Source organism: Schistocerca serialis, chromosome 6, assembly GCF_023864345.2.
Source record: "Schistocerca serialis cubense isolate TAMUIC-IGC-003099 chromosome 6, iqSchSeri2.2, whole genome shotgun sequence".
NCBI classification, from domain to species: Eukaryota; Metazoa; Arthropoda; class Insecta; order Orthoptera; family Acrididae; genus Schistocerca; species Schistocerca serialis.
Window position 1 is genome coordinate 131,078,151 of NC_064643.1, and position 20,606 is coordinate 131,098,756.

General features: G+C 44.2%; 1 protein-coding gene across 1 annotated transcript in view; it reads right to left on the minus strand.

The window, feature by feature from the left end:
• The window catches only part of LOC126484689 (O-acyltransferase like protein-like), a 199,715-nt gene that overhangs the window by 80,353 nt on the left and 98,756 nt on the right, over positions 1–20,606 (minus strand). The window contains exon 6 of the mRNA XM_050108284.1: positions 14,084–14,241. Coding sequence (XP_049964241.1) covers positions 14,084–14,241 — 158 coding nt within the window. The remainder of the gene's footprint in view (positions 1–14,083; positions 14,242–20,606) is intronic.

The following is a 20,606-nucleotide window of genomic DNA, read 5'->3' on the forward strand; positions in this document are numbered from 1 at the left end:
TAAAAGTTTTCTGGGTATGGTACCGCCTCATAATGCAAAAAACTACTGCTGCTGGAGAAAAACCAACGTTTCGGCCACGGTTGCAGCAGCCTACTTCTGGGTCTAATTGTGCGTTCTAGCTATGGAGTGTCCTTTATATTTTGTTACTACTGTTCACTGCGCACGCCATTACGTCATAATTTTAAAAACGTAGTTAGTTTCATTGGTCACTTAAGGAAGAAGGAGAGGGAACTTCATTTTAATAGGTTATTGCGGTGGACGGAGAACGTGACCTCTGCTGTCTATTGGCTCTTGTGTTATGCACCGTGATTAGTGGTCACCGTCGAATGAGAAGTTGGCTGCTGTTTACCAACTGCTGGACGTCGGCCGCGCGGCGGCAGTTATTCGCCGGTGGTGCTCGTGCCTCGTGTTGACAGTGCGGTCTGTTGGGCTCTGATTGCTGGCAGCCAAGATGGGGCAAGCCTGAGTCCATCCTCCCTGTTCATGTGCTTAAGTACACTCCTGGAAATGGAAAAAAGAACACATTGACACCGGTGTGTCAGACCCACCATACTTGCTCCGGACACTGCGAGAGGGCTGTAAAAGCAATGATCACACGCACGGCACAGCTGACACACCAGGAACCGCGGTGTTGGCCGTCGAATGGCGCTAGCTGCGCAGCACTTGTGCACCGCCGCCGTCAGTGTCAGCCAGTTTGCCGTGGCATACGGAGCTCTATCGCAGTCTTTAACACTGGTAGCATGCCGCGACAGCGTGGACGTGAGCCGTATGTGCAGTTGACGGACTTTGAGCGAGGGCGTATAGTGGGCATGCGGGAGGCCGGGTGGACGTACCGCCGAATTGCTCAACACGTGGGGCGTGAGGTCTCCACAGTACATCGATGTTGTCGCCAGTGGTCAGCGGAAGGTGCACGTGCCCGTCGACCTGGGACCGGACCACAGCGACGCACGGATGCACGCCAAGACCGTAGTATCCTACGCAGTGCCGTAGGGGACCGCACCGCCACTTCCCTGCAAATTAGGGACACTGTTGCTCCTGGGGTATCGGCGAGGACCATTCGCAACCGTCTCCATGAAGCTGGGCTACGGTCCCGCACACCGTTAGGCCGTCTTCCGCTCATGCCCCAACATCGTGCAGCCCGCCTCCAGTGGTGTCGCGACAGGCGTGAATGGAGGGACGAATGGAGACGTGTCGTCTTCAGCGATGAGAGTCGCTTCTGCCTTGGTGCCAATGATGGTCGTATGCGTGTTTGGCGCCGTGCAGGTGAGCGCCACAATCAGGACTGCATACGACCGAGGCACACAGGGCCAACACCCGGCATCATGGTGTGGGGAGCGATCTCCTACACTGGCCGTACACCACTGGTGATCGTCGAGGGGACACTGAATAGTGCACGGTACATCCAAACCGTCATCGAACCCATCGTTCTACCATTCCTAGACCGGCAAGGGAACTTGCTGTTCCAACAGGACAATGCACGTCCGCATGTATCCCGTGCCACCCAACGTGCTCTAGAAGGTGTAAGTCAACTACCCTGGCCAGCAAGATCTCCGGATCTGTCCCCCATTGAGCATGTTTGGGACTGGATGAAGCGTCGTCTCACGCGGTCTGCACGTCCAGCACGAACGCTGGTCCAGCTGAGGCGCCAGGTGGAAATGGCATGGCAAGCCGTTCCACAGGACTACATCCAGCATCTCTACGATCGTCTCCATGGGAGAATAGCAGCCTGCATTGCTGCGAAAGGTGGATATACACTGTACTAGTGCCGACATTGTGCATGCTCTGTTGCCTGTGTCTATGTGCCTGTGGTTCTGTCAGTGTGATCATGTGATGTATCTGACCCCAGGAATGTGTCAATAAAGTTTCCCCTTCCTGGGACAATGAATTCACGGTGTTCTTATTTCAATTTCCAGGAGTGTATTTCGATTGCCTCTGAGTTTGCGATTCGTCATAATTGGCTGCTTGGCCAACACACGGGCTTCGCTGAATTTTATTTCTTTTCCGCAGTCATGGTGGTGTTCTGCCACTGCGGATTTGTTGTGTTGCCCTAGACGAATATAACGCTCGTGTTCCCGAATGAGCGTTGCCGTTGGCCTACCAGTCTCGCCGATGCATGCCTCTCCACATTCGCATTCCACCTTGTAAACACCTGCAGTGTGTAATGCATCCACCTTGTCCTTAGTGGAGCCCAGCACGTCCTGGATCCTGCGACCGCTATAAAAGACAGGCTGCACCCCAACGCGGGGAAGATGTTTGCCTATTCGGTTTCTGGTGTGCAACTTGCCGCAGCGAACATGAATTTTAAATTGCCCAATAATGCATGTTATGCAAATTAACATTTCCATGGTTCGTGAATGTAGCCTCGTCAGTAAATGAAATCAAATTAATAAATGAGTCATCCCTCTGAATCTGAAGTTCAGCCCACCCGCAGAATTCCGTAATAGTTAATTCTTCGAGGAGACTGATATGGCAAGGATCATATTTATGGCGATGCAGAACACTGACAACACTACACTGGCTCATGCCATATTCCCTTGAGATTTGACGCGAACTAACACAAGGATCTCGAACCACAGTGACAAGAGTTCCAATTTCCGTTTCCCCGTTAGTAACTTTCCTTTGCCGAATTGTTTCCGATGCGCTAAAGATCCAGTTGCTCTCAATTTATCATTCACATATTTAAATGTACGACATGTAGAGTGAGTACGTTGAGGATATCTTTCAGCGTGTAAGTCTCTAGCTCTCACTGAATTTCGTTGGCATTCTCCGTAAATGAGAAGCATATCGACTTGTTCTTCAAAGGAATACATCATTCACGTTCGCTTGATTCGACAATACTAGTCTTACGGTTCCTATTAGTGTTGTATTGCGAAACCGTCGAACGGTTTTTACATGTCAATGGCACGTTAGATGGATGCGCCGTATTCGGTGAATATTTACTATTTGCATGCTATACGAGAGAGAATTGTCAGAGCATGTGTATCGATAACTGCCGATGTGATAAGGAATACCTCTCAATCCGTGATAAGAAGATTGCAGCACCGCATTGATACCACAGGCCCGCATCTCGTGGTCGTGCGGTAGCGTTCTCGCTTCCCACGCCCGGGTTCCCGGGTTCGATTCCCGGCGGGGTCAGGGATTTTCTCTGCCTCGTGATGGCTGGGTGTTGTGTGCTGTCCTTAGGTTAGTTAGGTTTAATTAGTTCTAAGTTCTAGGCGACTGATGACCTCAGCAGTTGAGTCGCATAGTGCTCAGAGCCATTTGAACCATTTTTTTTGATACCACAGGTTGCCACTTCGGACACCTTCTGTAAATGGACGTTCATGCCGCCTTTGTGACCGTCGTTGACCTTCAGAGACCTTACTGTTACACATCATTGGATTCGTATCGATAGCCGCTATCAGAAAATAAGTACCACATTATAGCATCCCATTAAAAAAAAAAAAAACAAAAAAAAACAAAGTTGACATTCATATCTCCGAAGCGATTCCACCTAGTAACAAAATACCAACGTCATATTATGGCCCCCATTGTCCCATGCCACACTTGGCCCACGAACTTTTCAGCTCCTATCATACTTCCAGAATTATTCTTGGTGGCAATAGTTAGTGACTCACCCTGTATAATAGTGAAGTATTGTCAAACTTACGGTTGTAGACAACTCCAGAGGAAACGAAGTGAAGTTCATTTTCCTACGCAAATTACATTTTTATTTAGATTTCAGAACTACACTGACGGGGAAAAAATCACAACACCAAAAACTAATTAATGTAGAGTGATGAAGTTTCGGGAATACGTTTGTCTAGGTAACATATTTCAGTCTACATCTACGTGGATACTCTGCAAAGGACATCTAAGTGCCTGGCAGAGGGTTCATCGAACCACCATCACAATAATTCTCTTTTATTCCAATCTCGTACAGCGTGCAGGAAAAAACGAACACCTGTGTCTTTCCGTGCGAACTCTGATTTCCCTTATTTTATTTTGGTAATCGTTTCTCCCTATGAAGGCCGGCGTCAACAAAATAGTTTCGCATTCGGAGGAGAAAGTTGGTGATTGAAATTTGGTGTAAAGATTCCGCCGAAACCAAAAACGCCTTTGTTTTAATTATCTCCACCCCCAAATCCTGTATCATTTCAGTGACACTCTCTCCCCTATTTCGTAATAATACAAAACGTGCTGCCTTCTTTGAACTTTTTCGATTTACTCCGTCAACCCTTTATGATAAGGATCCCACTCCGCGCAGCAGTATTCTAAAAAGAGGATGGACAAGCGTAGTGTAGGCAGTCTCAAAGTATATCTGTTACATTTTCTAACTGTCCTGCCAATAAAATGCAGTCTTTGCTAAAAATTCCACACGACATTTTCTTTGTGTCCCTACCAATTTACGTTGTTTGTATCTGTAATTCGTAGTTGAATTTATGGCCTTTAGATTTGATTGATTTATCGTGTAGCCGAAGTTCAACGGATTCCTTTTAGCACTCATGTGGATGACCTGACACTGTTCGTTATTTAGGGTCAATTGCCAATTTTTGCAGCATATAGATATCTTTTCTAAATCGTTTTGCAATTTGATTTGATCTTCTGATGACGTTACTAGTCGATAAACGACAGCATCATCTGCAAACACCCAGTTCAGATTGTTTCCTAAATCGTTTATATAGATAAGGAAAGTCGATGACTTTCCTTCAGTTACTACAGGAAATCACGAATCCAGTCACATAACTAAGACGATATACCATATGCACGCGATTTCACGACAAGTCCCTTGGAAATTTACAGATACGGAATCAATTTGATATCCCTTGTCAGTAGCACTCAACACTTCGTGTGAGTAAAGACCTAGTTGGGTATCACAAGAACGATGTTTTCTAAATCCTTATTGAGTGTGTGTCAATAGACCGTTTTCTTCGAAGTATTTCATAATATTCGAACACAATATATGTTCCAAAATCCTGCTGCATATCGACGTTAACAATACGGGCCTGTAATTTAGTGGATTACTCTTACTGCCTTTTTTGAATATTGGTGTGACCTGTGCAACTTTCCAGCCTTTGGGTACGGATCAGTGATTAACATTGCAAGATCACAGGTTAATACAAGCGCGAAAGAAGCCTTTGCAAATGTGGACTGCTGCTACATTAGTAGCAGGTTTATCCGCCAGAATGCTGAATGCAAGCATGCAGACGTTCATACATTGTGCTACATAGTTTCCGGTTGTCAGTTTGAGGCATGGAGTTCCACGCCTGTTGCACTTGGGCTGTCATCATAGGGACGGATAAAGCTGTTTGTGGATGAGACTGGCGTTGTCGTTCGATGATGTCTCGTATGTCCTCGACTGGTGCCAGATCTGGTAACTGGGCAGGCCAAGGCAACATGTCGACACTCTGTAGAGCATGTTCCGAGTTACAACAGCGGTACGTGGTCGAGCGTTATCCTGTTGGAAAACACCCTCTGGAATGCTGTTCAGGAATGGCAGCACAACAAGTCGAATCACCTGACACTCACAAATTTGCAGTCATGGAGGGTGCGATAACCACGAAAGTGCTCCCGCTGTTATACGAAATCGCACCCCAGACAGTCAGTCGAGGTGGAGTTGCAGTGCGTGTAGCACACACGCTGGATGATTGCAGGCCCGAGGTAGAGCCCTCTTTCACCAAAAAATACAAGAGCTCCATCCTGTCCCCCAATGAGATCTCACTTGAATCCATTGAAGTCGCAAATGGCGGTGGTTTGAGGTCAGTTGAATGCATGCTATCGTCTGGCTCGGAGCTTGAAGTAACCTATTCATATGAATTTGTTATGTCGCTGTAGAGCCAACTGCTGCCCAGATTGTTGCTGCAGATATGGTACGATGCCACAGTGTCAAACGCCAAATGCGGTGGTCTCCCCTCTCGGTAGTGCAATCTGGCCGTTTGGAGGCCGTACATTCCCACGACCATCGCTGCCAGCAGTCGCGTACAATGGCCACATTCCTGCCAAGTCTTCTTCTTCTTTTACTTGTGCCTTTATCCGGCAGCGATCGCAGGGTCGGCATGGCTACAATCGGATTTGGCATGGTTAGTTTAAGGGAGTGGCTGGATGCCCTTCCTGTCGCCACTCCATACCCTCCGAGACGGAAACCGTGTACCCCAGCTGTCTGCGTCTAGTGTAAATCGTGAAATAGTGCGAACGTGTTTCAAATGTCTGCGAGTCGTGTAATTGAGGCGGTACCTGGGGACCAGCCCGGTATTCACCTAGGGGGATGTGGAAAACCGCCAAAAACCATATCCAGGCTGGTCGGTTCACCAGCCCTCGTCGTTAATCCGCCAGGCGGATTCGACCCGGGTCTGGCGCGCCTACCCGAGTCCAGGAAGTAGCGCATTAGCGCTCTCAGCTAACCTGGTGGGTCCCATTCTTGCTCAGTCTCCTTGAAACTCAGTGAGGTGCTAATGCTGGCGTCGTTATCGCCTTAAAGGCATTGTTGGCTAACATCAAGTCATCACTTCCATTCTCAAAGGTAACTAACGCTCGCGACCGTTACAGCGTGTATTTGAATCAAACCTGATTTGCTTCCTCATGGTGGCGCTACTAGCGCCACGCTTACGCGAAATTTTAATAGACATCTTCTTTCTGTTGTAGAAACACGCCTACCAACTTTCGTTTGTATTGCACAACTGCTTCTTGGTGTTGTGACTCTTTTTCGTCAATGCATTTTGTTTTCCTTGCCAACGTTTTATAATCTGCCTGTATTATTTTCCTTATGAGTTCCTGCAGTTCAGTGTAATATGATTATCCTGCTCCAGGTGAGCATGATATAACAGACTTTTACGAGTTTTATCCTGTCCTTGATCTGGTTGATATATTTTCATTAAGTTGTTCTCCCTGCTTCCTTTTAGAACATGAGCCATTTACTATGGTCATATCTTTCATTTAATTTCTTTTATTTCGGCTACCGTTTCTCTTAAGCACGCTTTGATACAACATGAGTGAGAGTGATGGAGGCATCCAATAATCTCTACATTTCGCTGTAAATGATTTGATTATGAGTGTTGTGCATATTGTGTAATCTATTCTATTGAGGGTTATTGTCTGCTTCGTATATTTAGTATCTAAACGTCAATGGTATTGCACATTGATTTTACTGGATCTCTTCTTCAATTTTTTTCTCTAATCTTTGTTTTATCTCTTCAGGTGCTCCTGATTGTACTAATAAAGGATTACTCCACAGCTGCTGCGCCTACCGAGTTTCGGTTATGTCGCACAACTCTATCTTGGTGTTGCGACTTTTTTTTTGTCAGTGTAGTATATCTACCACGTTGTATTTAATGTATAAATTGCACTACTATAGACGCTACTTCCCTTATTCAATTCTACATCTGCCTTTTGTTTGTGCCGGAAATTTTAAAATTATGGGTACAAGCAATTCAGAGAGATAAATAATCCCCTACTGCGTACAGCACAATATGCAGCCGACACTTAGCGGAAAACTGCTACCAAGCAAGACCAGGAGCTTTAATAAGATTGTTAAATGATGATCCCGTCCTATCGTTCTCGGCATTCCTAGGTATCTGCAGAAAAAGCTGGTTGCAAGGAGACAATTGGTCCAAAACAGCCTGTTACTAGTCAAGTAAGTTAAAATGTTACAAGCATTTAAGTTGTAATTGTATCAACAAAACAATTGTTAACAGCATTTGTCATTGAAGTATTTATTGTCAACATACTTAAGAAGCTGTTATAATTATGAACTACAGTGTTGGCAAAATTGAAATGATCACTTTCTTGCAGAATGTATATCAGGCGGATATCCATTTGATAAAGTTTCTTGAAGCACTTGACGAAAATTAGGGAACACAGACAACGCTACTTTCAGCAACAAAAATAAATTTGCGTAAGAAAATAAGATTTCAAATGGCTGTCACCCGAAGAATCAAAACTGTCTCAACGACGACCGAATTGACCTATGAACATAACAAAAAAGAATATCATAATACCGATGTGGAGAATCATTTGAAATTTAATGTTATTGTTAACCGGTTGAAGAAATGTGTGTAACAAACAAGACAGAAGGTAATCTTATACCATGAAACAGTATGCTCTGACGTCATATCTAACGCTACATTAATGTTCGCCTAAAGCTTACAGATATTTAAGATCATTATTTTGTGTGGGCCGCAAAACTGAATGAGATATTGGACTTAGATCAAGAGCCAACGCGAAAATTGTAACTAGCAAAGTCCAGGGAAAAAACTGTTCTATGCGACAGAAGCTAACAAAAATCATATTCTTTTCAAATATGTTGTAAAAAGAAAAAAGAAAAATGAATGTTGAATTGAATATTGTTTACTTTTAAATTTTGTTCATCCTTTTTCACAAAAACAGTTACAGCAAACGATTAGAAATTTCCGAGTGTTAAATTCTTGGTAAGCACATTATGTATTTTATTTCGAATAAAGGTTTTCTAGCTTGTAATGTGACATCTGATAAATGTTACAACTAAGTTACAAAAAAGTTATGTCTTCCAGGAATTTTCACTTTGCAGTTTTTTAGATAATGAAGAGGTCAGTGTGCAGAAAGTATTTATTTATCAATAGCACTTTACAACTAGAGGGTTTCAGAGGAAGCTTAAGGAACGGTTGACAAGAACAGGGGTCAGGAATCCAGTAGAAAAAGAATGGGTAGGGTTGAGAGATGAAATAGTAAAGGCGGCAGAGGGTCAAGTAGGTAAAAAGCGAGGGCTAGAAATCCTTGGGTAAAGGAAGATATACTGAATTTCATCGATGAAAGGAGAAAACATAAAAATGCAATAAATGAAGCATTCGAAAAGGAATACAAACGTCTAAAACAGATCGACAGGTAGTCCAAGATGGCTAAGCAGGAATGATTGGAGGACAAATGTAAGAAGGTAGAAGCAAATATCACTAGGGGTACGATAGATGCCTCTACAGGAAAATTAAAGAGATCTTTGGAGAAAAGAGAACCACCTGTATAAATTTCAAGAGCTCAGATGGAAAATCAGTTCCAAGCAAAGAAGGGAAAGCAGAAAGGTGGGGGGAGTATGTAGGGGGTCTATACAAGGGCGATGTAGTTGAGGGCAATATTATTGAAATGGAAGAGGACGTAGATCAAGATAAGATGGGAGATATGATACTGCGTGAAGAATTTGACAGAACTCTGAAAGACCTAAGTAGAAAGAAGACTTCCTGGGAGCAGACGACATTCCGTTAGAATTGTTGATAGCCTTGGGAGATCCAGGGCCTGACTAAACACTTCCATCTGGTGAGCGAGACGTATGAGACAGGCGAAATACCCTCACACTTCAAGAAGAATGTAACAATCCAAATTCGAAGGAAAGCAGGCGCTGACAGGTGCGAAAATTACCGAACTGTCAGTTCAATAATTCACTAGGGGTACGATAGACGCCTCTACAGGAAAATTAAAGAGATCTTTGGAGAAAAGAGAACCACCTGTATAAATTTCAAGAGCTCAGATGGAAAATCAGTTCCAAGCAAAGAAGGGAAAGCAGAAAGGTGGGGGGAGTATGAGTTCTTTACAGAAGAATGGAAAAACTGGTAGAAGTTGCCCTCGGGGAAGATCAGTTTGGATTAAGGAGAAATGTAGGAAAACGCGAGGCAATACCATCCTACGACTTCTCATAGAAGATAGACTAAGGAAAGACAAACCTACGAATATAGCATTTGTAGACTTAGAGAAAGCTTTTGACAATGTTTAATGGAATACCATCTTTCAAATTCTAAAGGTGGAAGGGGTAAAATAAAAGGAGCGAAAGGTTGTTTACAATTTCTTCAGAAACCAGATGTCCGTTATAAGAGTCGAGGGGCACGAAAGGGAAGCTGTGGCTTAGAAGGGTATGAGGCAGCATTGTAGCCTACCCCCGATGTTATTCAATCTGTACATTGAGCATGCAGTAAAGGAAACCAAAGAAAAATTTGGAGCACGAATTAAAGTTTGGGCAAAATAAATGAAAACTTTAAGGTTTTCTGATGACATCGTAATTCTGTCATAGACGGCAGAGGACTTGGAAGAGCAGTTGAACGGAATGGATTGTACCTTGAAAGGAAAGTATAAGATGAACATCAACAAAAACAAAACAAGGATATTGGAATTTAGTGGAATTAGATCAGGGGATGCTAATGGAATTAGATTAGGAAATGAGATACTTACATAATAGTGCAGAAAAACAAGTGATAATGGTCGAAGTAGAGAGGATATAAAACGTAGACTGGCAATGGCAAGGAAAGCGTTTCTGAAGAAGAGAAATTTATTAACATCGAGGATACATTTAAGTGTCAGGAAGTCCGTTTTGAAAGTACTTGTATAGAGTGTAGGTATGTATGGAAGTGAAACATGGAAGATAAATAGTTTAGACAAGAAGAGAATAGAACCTTTTGAAATATGCTGCTATAGAAGAAAGCTGAAGATTGTATGGGTTGATCACATAAGTAATGAGGAGGTAGTGAGTAGAATTGGAGAGAAGACAAATTTGTGGTACAATCTGATTAAAAGCTGGGATCGGTTGGTACGACACATTCTGAGGCAACAAGGGATCACCAATTTAGTTCAGGAGGGAAGCGTGGGGTGTAATAATGGTAGATGGAGACCAAGAGATGAATACAGTAAGCAGATTCAGATGGATGTAGGTTACTCGATTAAGCGATCACGCATGCCAAAAATACAAATTTAAGATACAATGTGATACATTATATCTATGGTGTCGGCAAAGTAAAATTTACATATCTACTTGCAAATCAGCTGTATACTGACATCTGGATAGACAGAGACAGATATATGTTACCAATGTGGTTGGCAAAGATATCTAACGTCACGATTTCGTAATGCACGGTACTACCTTCAAATTATCCTTGAGCTCATTGGGTACGCCAGGGGGTCCTTTACCACAAGGCCCCGCACTGGGTCGCGCAGTATTCGCAGTAAACCGCCACATTCGAGTTCACAAGCGCAACTAAAGCGGTGCCACTACTAGTGGCATAATGCAGTCCCGTTGTAAACTGCCGTTCACACAGGATGTGGAGGCACAGTTATCAATTTGGGATTAGATGAGAAGATTTGGGCAAATATTCAAGGTATAGAGCACGCCATGGCCTTAAAACTGAGGGAAGAGTTAATACAAATGAAAGAAAACCCAGATTTTAGACCTGGAAATGGATTTCATGCAGGTATAAAACGGGTGCAATAAACATACCAAGTGATCAAAAAATCTGTATAAATTTGAAAACTGAATAAATCGCGGAATAATGTAGATAGAGAGGTACAAATTGCCACACATGCTTGGAATGACATCGGGTTTTATTAAAACCAAAAAAATACAAAAGTTCAAAAAATGTCCGATCATCTGATCAGAATAGCAATAATTAGCATAACAAAGTAAGACAAAGCAAAGATGATGTTCTTTAGAGGAAATGCTCAATATGTCCACCATCATGCCTCAACAATAGCTGTAGTCGAGGAATAATGTTGTGAACAGCACTGTAAAGCATGTCCGGAGTTATTGTGAGGCATTGGCGTCGGATGTTATCTTTCAGCATCCCTAAAGATGTCGGTCGATCACGATACACTTGTAACTTCAGGTAACCCCAAAGCCAATAATCGCACGGACTGAGGTCTGGGGACCTGGGAGGCCAAGCATGACGAAAGTGGCGGCTGAGCACACGATCATCACCAAACGACGCGCGCAATAGATCTTCCACGCGCCATCACGCTGCATAGAGGTTTCAAAACTGTACGTACGATGTGTCTGAAAACGAAAACTTGCACCCAAGTGTGTAGCATCATGTTTGACTTTTGGCAGTAAGACATGGTGTACGGTGAACATACCTTCACAGAACTCAGACGTCATATTAATGTTCAGATAGTGTTGTGTACATAGTTCCGCGTAGTCAGCGCGTACACAACTTTCCCACTAGAGCGCGCCCCGCTAAGCTCAACAGTGCAGGCGCAGCACTCGTCCATCTCCGCTCTACAAGATGGCGCTGCCTTAGAGACGGACCAAATTCTTCTTCCGCTGATCCGCATATTAATATGTAACCCAGCCAATGAGATCGCTGCTAACGTAGAACCTTTTCTCCTCGCGGATCACACTCGCGCAGTGATATCTGAACACGCGAAGTATTATAAAGAGTGTGCAGACCTCTGATTAGTCAGTCTGCATTAGTCCACAATTGTCGGCACCAGTCTGTACCAGTCTGCATTTGTCTGTACCAGTCTATAGTCAAGTTTCAGTCTGTGCCTAATAACATTACCATATTCCTGTACATAGCCATGAAGATAAATGTATAGACACTTTGTCAAGTATCAGAGATATGTGAGAATAAGATTAACGTACCAAGACCAAAGGAACTTCAGATTGTCAATTGTAAACATCATCCAGAATCAAGTTACGTAATGTCTATGCTTTTTATTATTTTAATAAATGTGTGTGAAAATTAATCAAGTTCTGTTTAAAGTTGGTCACCGTCAATGTGCTACTCTAAGCGTGCAAGTGGCATTTCTATCGTCTGACCTAACGGCAGAAGATAAACACGACATGAGAAGACCACGAGACATATTGCTGACACTTGCCTACTTCGTTAGAGCGACAAGTCAAGTAACCTGATGGTGTGTGTACCAAAGGTCTTACAGTACGCACACCACAGATAGTTAAAATTCTTTGTCTGTAAATGAATATTTCAATTTGGCTCTTGACTCGGTGCTCCTTTAACGTACCTTTTCTATTACAAAAGCACCGAGAAGAAAATAAACTGTTCAGAAGAGTATTACGCTCCTCTGACGATCACGTGAAAGGCGCGTGTTTTCAAGCTGTCAGCCGCTGCAGGCTGTTCACGTAAGCACGCATTCCACGGAGGTGGACGCACCCGGCCGAATGTACGGCAGAAGAGTAGGATGATAGCAGTGGAGAAAGCGACGACGAATGACGTATGAGTGCGTGCAAAAGTATTGATAAAAAAAAAACATTTAGGATAGAATACCGAGGTTGCAAGAAAGACTCGAGTATTGCAGTAAAAATAATGAAACAATTTTTGCTCCACGAAGTACCGAACATGATTAATTAGCGTTGTACAACCAGTACTAGCTTTGTATATTACCAGTTGGTGCTGACAAATAAAGTTAAAATAATAACCTGCAACTTAAAACTTCTTTCGTTTAATCATTTCCCCACATATTGTCAACGAGAAAGAAGAGGAACACTCACCCAGGGTTCACCACCATATTGAAGATTAAACACAGCACACTACTCGCATGTTCTGGGGAACACCTCTTCAAATGGAGAACAGAGATCTTATACACCTTCAACGTAAACCTGTGGAATTCAGAGCTCTAGAATAAATAGTGCATGTCGCCGAGTTTTTCTCTAACCTTTCCTTCGGCAGTCGGCCGGCCGGGGTGGCCGAGCGGTTCTAGGCGCTACAGTCTGGAACCGCGCGACCGCTCGGTCGCAGGTTGGAATCCTGTCTCGGGCATGGATGTGTGTCCTGTCCTTGGGTTAGTTAAGTTTAAGTAGTTCCAAGTTCTAGAGGACCGATGACCTCAGAAGTTAAGTCCCATAGTGCTCAGAGCCATTTGAACCATTTGAACCTTCGGCAGTCAGATTACAGCACATAAAGGATAGTACCATTATGCAAATGAACATTAAAATTTGAGATCTTGGCGGACATTAACATCAATAGTGCGGTCACGTTATAATGAATTTTAAAATGGGAAACCCAAGACTAATGTTTGTTCAGTGGACAATGGAGGGACGCTGGGGCAGAAAGTAAAACAATCAAATGAAAAGGTGATCAGACTGGAACAAAAGACATAGCTGTAACTGCATTTGATGTGAAATGGAAGTGGGCAGAAATGTAGCCACACGACTGGACGGTAGAAGCACCAAGCTGGAATCCAAGAGCCTGAGAAGATGATGTAGTTGTAGATAACAAGAGGAAACACATAGGAACATCATGGATGGACAGAGCTGAGGACTGAAGCATGGAACAGTCTAGGGGCAACGTTCGACTAGGAGTGGATCTCGCATGGCTGGTGATAATGAGTCACTATCGGAGACTCCAGCAGCTGCGGGACCCACCTGATGAGCCTCTGCAGCAGGGAGCGCCAGTAGCTGAACCGTCCCTCGTCCAGCTCCTTGAGCATGTTCCGGCAGCGCAGGAAGCCACTGATCATCAGGAACGTGTCCACCGACGAGATCCCGTTCATGATCGGCGTCACCACGATGTCCTCCACAAACTGAAAACACAAGAATCCGATGCATTCTCTACTTACGTAGTACAGATGTCTATATTCTGGCTCAAATTAGCTATGGTTCAAATGTTCAAATGTGTGTGAAATCTTATGGGACTCAACTGCTAAGGCCATCAGTCCCTAAGCATACACACTACTTAACCTAAATTATCCTGAGGACAAACACACACATCCATGCCTGAGGGAGGACTCGAACCTCCGCCGAGACCAGCCGCACAGTCCACGACGGCAGCGCCTTAGACCGATAGGTTAGCTATGGTGCTTCGACCTAACTTCAGTAGTGTTATTACCGCCTCCCTTCATCCGCCCATTCTTTCCACATCCAGGCAGATTTCTCGCTCCCATTAGCAGACATTTAAAGACAGATCACCTGTCCAATCACTCACCCTGGTATTTGTGCCTGGGACGTTCTCAACACTGGTATTATTATCAATTTTCGTCGATTTTTCGTAGTTACCGTACGTTAATATGATAGCTATAGGGAGAGACGGGTCATATACAATATGTACAACAACCAAGAGGGAATAATAAGAGTGGACGATCAGGAACGAAGTGCTCGTATTAAGAAGGGTGTAAGACAAGGCTGTAGCCTTTCGCCCCTACTCTTCAATCTGTACATCGAGGGAGCAATGATGGAAATAAAAGAAAGGTTCAGGAGTGGAATTAAAATACAAGGTGAAAGGATATCAATGATACGATTCGCTGATGACATTGCTATCCTGAGAGAAAGTGAAGAAGAATTAAATGATCTGCTGAACGGAATGAACAGTCTAATGAGTACACATTATGGTTTGAAAGTAAATCGGAGAAAGACGAAGGTACTGAGAAGTAGTAGAAATGAGAACAGCGAGAAACTTAACATCAGGATTGATGGTCACGAAGTCAATGAAGTTAAGGAATTCTGCTACCTAGGCAGTAAAATAACCAATGACATGGACTGTGGGAAAACCGGAAGAGAAGACAATCGAAGCATTTGAGATGTGGTGCTATAGACGAATGTTGAAAATTAGGTGGACTGATAAGGTAAGGAATGAGGAGGTTCTACGCAGAATCGGAGAGGAAAGGAATATGTGGAAAACACTGATAAGGAGAAGGGACAGGATGATAGGACATCTGCTAAGACATGAGGGAATGACTTCCATGGTACTAGAGGGAGCTGTAGAGGGCAAAATCTGTAGAGGAAGACAGAGATTGGAATATGTCAAGTAAATAATTGAGGACGTAGGTTGCAAGTGCTACTCTGAGATGAAGAGGTTAGCACAGGAAAGGGATTCGTGGCGGGCCGCATCAAACCAGTCAGTAGATATAGACGACAAAAAAAAAAAGAAATAATAGACAGACACGCCTCACATGGAGATCGTAAAATACGAAAATACGACATGGCAAGACTTTAAGCTACTTTTTCCTTTATTGTTCTTTCATTCCCCCCCCCCCTCCCCCCCCCCCCCCCCCCCCCGCCCCCCAATGGGACGACGGTGGGCTAGCAGTGGTACAACATGCCTTGACACTTCAGTCACAATCATTTCTGTTAATATAAATAGTTTTAAAATATCAGTAAGGATAGAATATTTACTAGATTGCATTGTCTGGGAGAGGGAATCTGTTAATATACGGGACGTGTGTAGGTGTATTTTTGGTAGGACGTGTTGGTGTAGGTGTGGAAGAATACCAGGATCAGAACTTTTAGAGGAAACAACCGGGTTGTTGGAGCTAATATTGCAGGATGTACAGGATGTAATGGACTAGCAGAGGTGGCTAAGATTGAGTTTGTAGGTATGGCGGATGATTGAAGGACGCAGTCTTCATGTTCATCCCGAGAGTTTTCTATTGGATGGTTGGTAAGTGAGGTTTCCACTCTAGTTTATGGTCGAGGGTTGGCCCAAGGTACTACTGTATGTTAGTTAAATGAGTAGGAGGAAGTGATGGTGTGGTATCACATATCGATATCACCCCACGGCGTATCATGGTTGGTAACGGAATGATAAGTTTCTGTATCAGCCGCTGAGAATCTTTCCGAGTTGTATGGCCGTCGTCCATGGAACTCTTCAATCCCTGACGTTTCGTCCAAGGCTACGATGTACATCTTAGGAGGTGCTCCTGGTTGTGCTGAGTCTTGCCGGCTGTATGACGCTGACAGCAGTCGCGTTAGATCTGGCAAACCTAATGGTGTGCGTCCGCTGGGCCTCACCTACAGGCGGCTCTGTACTACGAGCGTACTCTGCTGCCGCAGTATACTGTACTCGGACTGCCGCCAGCTGCCGCTCAGCCCAGTCGCGCTCAGGGCCACTTCGCTATGCAGACGCCCCCTAGTCGTCTCTCCGACTCCGTCATTCAAGCCTTACTATAGCGAACCTCATCCTTGTTGACTTTGACATTGCTGGACTCTTTGCTGTATTATTTGTAAAGAGTATTTACACACTTGTTGAAACGTAAGTTAAGTACATCTTCCGTTTGTTGTGTTAACATCTCAGGTAATTATTTCAGCTCCTGTTCAGCTTTCCTACGACGACAGCTGCCTCACCACTCTGTGGCCCACCTCTCCTTACTGTTGTGTACACAACAGATGGAGACGGAATTTCTGGGTAAATCGTCCTATGAATATTACCCGAGTTTCGAATGAGTTTATCCTGAGGAGCCACTGCTTGCGCCAGGAGGTGAAATGGATGAGATGTGGCTGAAGGAACCGTTGGGAAGGAGGGCTTGCAAAGCTGTATCACTGGCGTACTGGAGGAGATGGACGGGAGGTGGTGGCTAGGAAACTGGAAATTTGTGGTAAGGACTTGTGGGACCAAACTGCTGCGGTCATCGGTCCCTAAGCTTACACAGTATTTAATCCAACTTTGGCTTACGCTAAGGACGACACACACACCCATGCCCGAAGGAGGACTCGAACCTCTGACGGGAGGAGCCGCACGGTGGTGGCTAGGATGTACCAGACTGCCAGCAGTATAAAGGATGTATAGTGGTGGACAGAGGACAGAACATTGGGACATTCCTGGAATTAGATGGAAGACGTGGGAATTGGAGCTGTTGTTGGTGGCAAAAAATGGCTGCTGAATAAAAAATGGCTCTGAGCACTATGGGACTTAACATCTGAAGTTATCAGTCCCCTAGAACTTAGAACTACTGAAACCTAACTAACCTAAGAACATCACACGCATCCATGCCCGAGGCAGGATTCGAACCTGCGTCCGTAGCGGTCGCGCGGCTCCAGACTGAAGCGCCTAGAACCGCTCGGCCACACAGGCCGGGCTGCCTGAATAGAATGGATGCAGTAACGATGGAATAATCAATTGGAACAGCATATGTGTGTGGTGCTTTGAAATGTCTAAACTTATGTCCACTACAACAGACAGTCATTAGGTTGACGATAAATAAAGCCAGATCACATACTCTCAGCTAGTGCATCCAACCCCATTTGGTATATGGTTTGTTGTGTCTGTACTCAAGTACACCATTTTACTTGACTTGCAACTTAAAACACGAACAACACTACAACAAATAGAGAGAAAGCCTTGCATACATATGAGCGAATTGAAGCGAACATTAGTGAACGAGCATTCGAGAACAGTTCGCTTGTGTTCACCACTATTCACTTGTACGTGTGAACAAGTATCGACACTGAAGGAAATGGAAGTGTTGCAGTATGAAAGTACGGTGTACATTCAGCGTCTGTCATGGGTGTGAGAAGGAAACGAAACGAAACTTCGCGAATTGAGAAGTATGTGATGTTATTTCAGTGATTATAAAACTGAGTCAATTTTACAAAGAACTTCACAGTGTGAGCCCACCCCTTCTGGCCCAGATGCATGCACTGAGTCATTTGGGACCGGTGCCATAAGGCCGCTGCATCCTCTCCTGAAGCGAGGTGGCTCACGGCTGTTGTAACTGGTCCTTGATATCCTCGATGCAGTGGCATTGGGCTGTAGTGGACACCCGAGTTGGACCCAACACCTTCTATTAGATCTTGGGATCCTGCTGACCATGAGACTACCTGGACAACATGCATGCAGTTCATAGACACATGTACCAGGTGTGGACGAGCAGTGTCGTGTTGAAAATTGGCACCACCATACTGTCACATAGAAGTATGTCCTTGATGTGCTCGAGGGAGCCATATACGATATTAGGCAGTTGTACTAATTTCTTTGGCTCTTCGATGTACCTCACTGGGCTTGGTAACAATACTGAACATGTCGACTGACTCTGGCCGCGGAAGCCTACGCAATTATAATACCGAACATGAAGAACACTAATCCACATAAGTGGCTGTTCTAAATCTCACAGATTTTTTTTTCCTTTATTGAATTTCAATTCCCCCTGAAGGGGGCGGGCTGGCAGCAGCTTAGTACGCTGCTCTACAGCCTACAGACTTTTTTTAAAAACGGAAGAAGAAAAAAGAAAAAACAGGCGATAAAACGGTGACTTAAAGTGTAAAATGGCGGAAAATTGTGGAAAGTTAAAACAGAAAGCAAAGGGGTTGCCAATGTTAATAAAATACACAGGAGTCAGACAAGTAACATAGTAGACACACAATTAAAAAAACATGGCGACAGTCTGGTTTCTGTTTGCAAGGGATAGAAAAATCACACCCAGCGACAGTATGATGGCTGTTCGCAACACTTCCCAAAAGACACACAACACGGATCACTCACTGTAAAACACTCACTGTAAAACACTGCACGAAAATGTCGGTACAAAGATGACACTATGACACTCCCTAGCCAAGGGCAGACCGGGGGGGGGGGGGGGGGGGGGGAGGGAACTGGAAGAGGGGGAAAACAAGGAGGGAGGAGAGGAAAAAACGAAAAGGGTGGGAAACCAAAGGAGTGAGATTACTCATAAGGGGGGAGAGGGGCAGGGCAGACGCGAGAGGGAATGGGAAAAGGCAGAGGAGGGAAATCCAAAAGGACTCGGGGGAGAGAATGGGGCAGAGAGAGGGGAGGTGGGGAAAAAAGAGGATGGAAGGGGGGGCATCTCACAGAGTATTGCAATCCTAATTATTTAAATCCCCGCCAATGGTGTGTGCGAGTACGAAGTTAAACTGACATCGGAATATGTCTTCTGCTTACTTCACTGTTTTCTCCAGGCAATGTATTTGGCGTTTCAATGTCAAATAAAAAAATAATGTTCGACTGACGGCGTCCTGATGACCGATTCCGAATCTCGACGTCCATCGTCGAACCCACTTTGCCCAGGTCGGAGAGAAGCTATGCCATCCAGACAGACCAAAGCAATGCTTCCCCACATCTGTTCCTCATTCAGGAGAGAACACGACAGCACGAGGATAGCGTGTCAACCCTATCAGTGCTTTATCTCTTTTGCTTTGTACTGTAATGGGCACGCAGGTTGCACTAGATACATCGTCAGTTATAGCCGATATGCGAATCTGTGATACTGAGAAATGATTTTTTTGCATGGTGAGTGCACTGTGTTTGGTAAAACCGTCAAAATGGTGTAGGGAGAGAAAAATGTCTCAATTTTTTCGCAAGTGTAGTTGTGAATTGCAACTCCATCCTTCCTTAGCATTATTTTGCGTATTTGTAGGTACGTCGGTTAGTGCTCTCCGTCGGTTTTCATCACAACTGAGGGGAAAATTAGGAGGATACCAACGAGCTACAGAATCCAAATAAAGGTTAGCATTTACTCTGGCTGTTACCTGCTGGAGACAATAGTCCATTAGTCCACTGTAGCAGCTGCTGTATCTCAGGCAGTTTCTGATGTTTGTAGTGACATGAGCAAAGCAAGCAGAGATTTTATTAAAGTATGTATGAGGAAGTAGTTTCACACACGCAGGTAACGTAAAATACACATGCAACCTGTAACGTGTACTCGTAATAGATAAAAATTGCGATATGATATGGTAGAACGGAGGTAGAGTGATCGATAGAAAACCAATTTTTATTTGTTCAGTTATTACATCAAAAGCTTGCAAAACAACAGCGACAGATAAGTATTGTAATGAATGCTGCCTTTGAACGCAAGCTATGAGTCTTCTGTGTATTTCCGTTTTACATTAATCAGCGTAATTGATACATATTCGCATTTGTTTACATTTAATGAAATTTATTGTGAAGTTACTTTTCAAGAAAAATAAATAGTAAAATTTTGTCTCATCAGCTGTTAAACTTGAGAATAAGATCACTTTGGTAACCAGTTTGCCGTCATCCCCAGGAATTGAAAAGACGCGCCGCCTCTATACTAGAGTATATCCGAATTCCCCGACTCTTCCAGAATTCCCTGAAATTTCTGTTACTTCCTCATTACGTTCAGTTTCCCGGAGATTTTGAGATTTTCAGCGTTTTCCAGATTAGTTGCCACCCTGTTACTTTGACCATCGCTGAAAGACA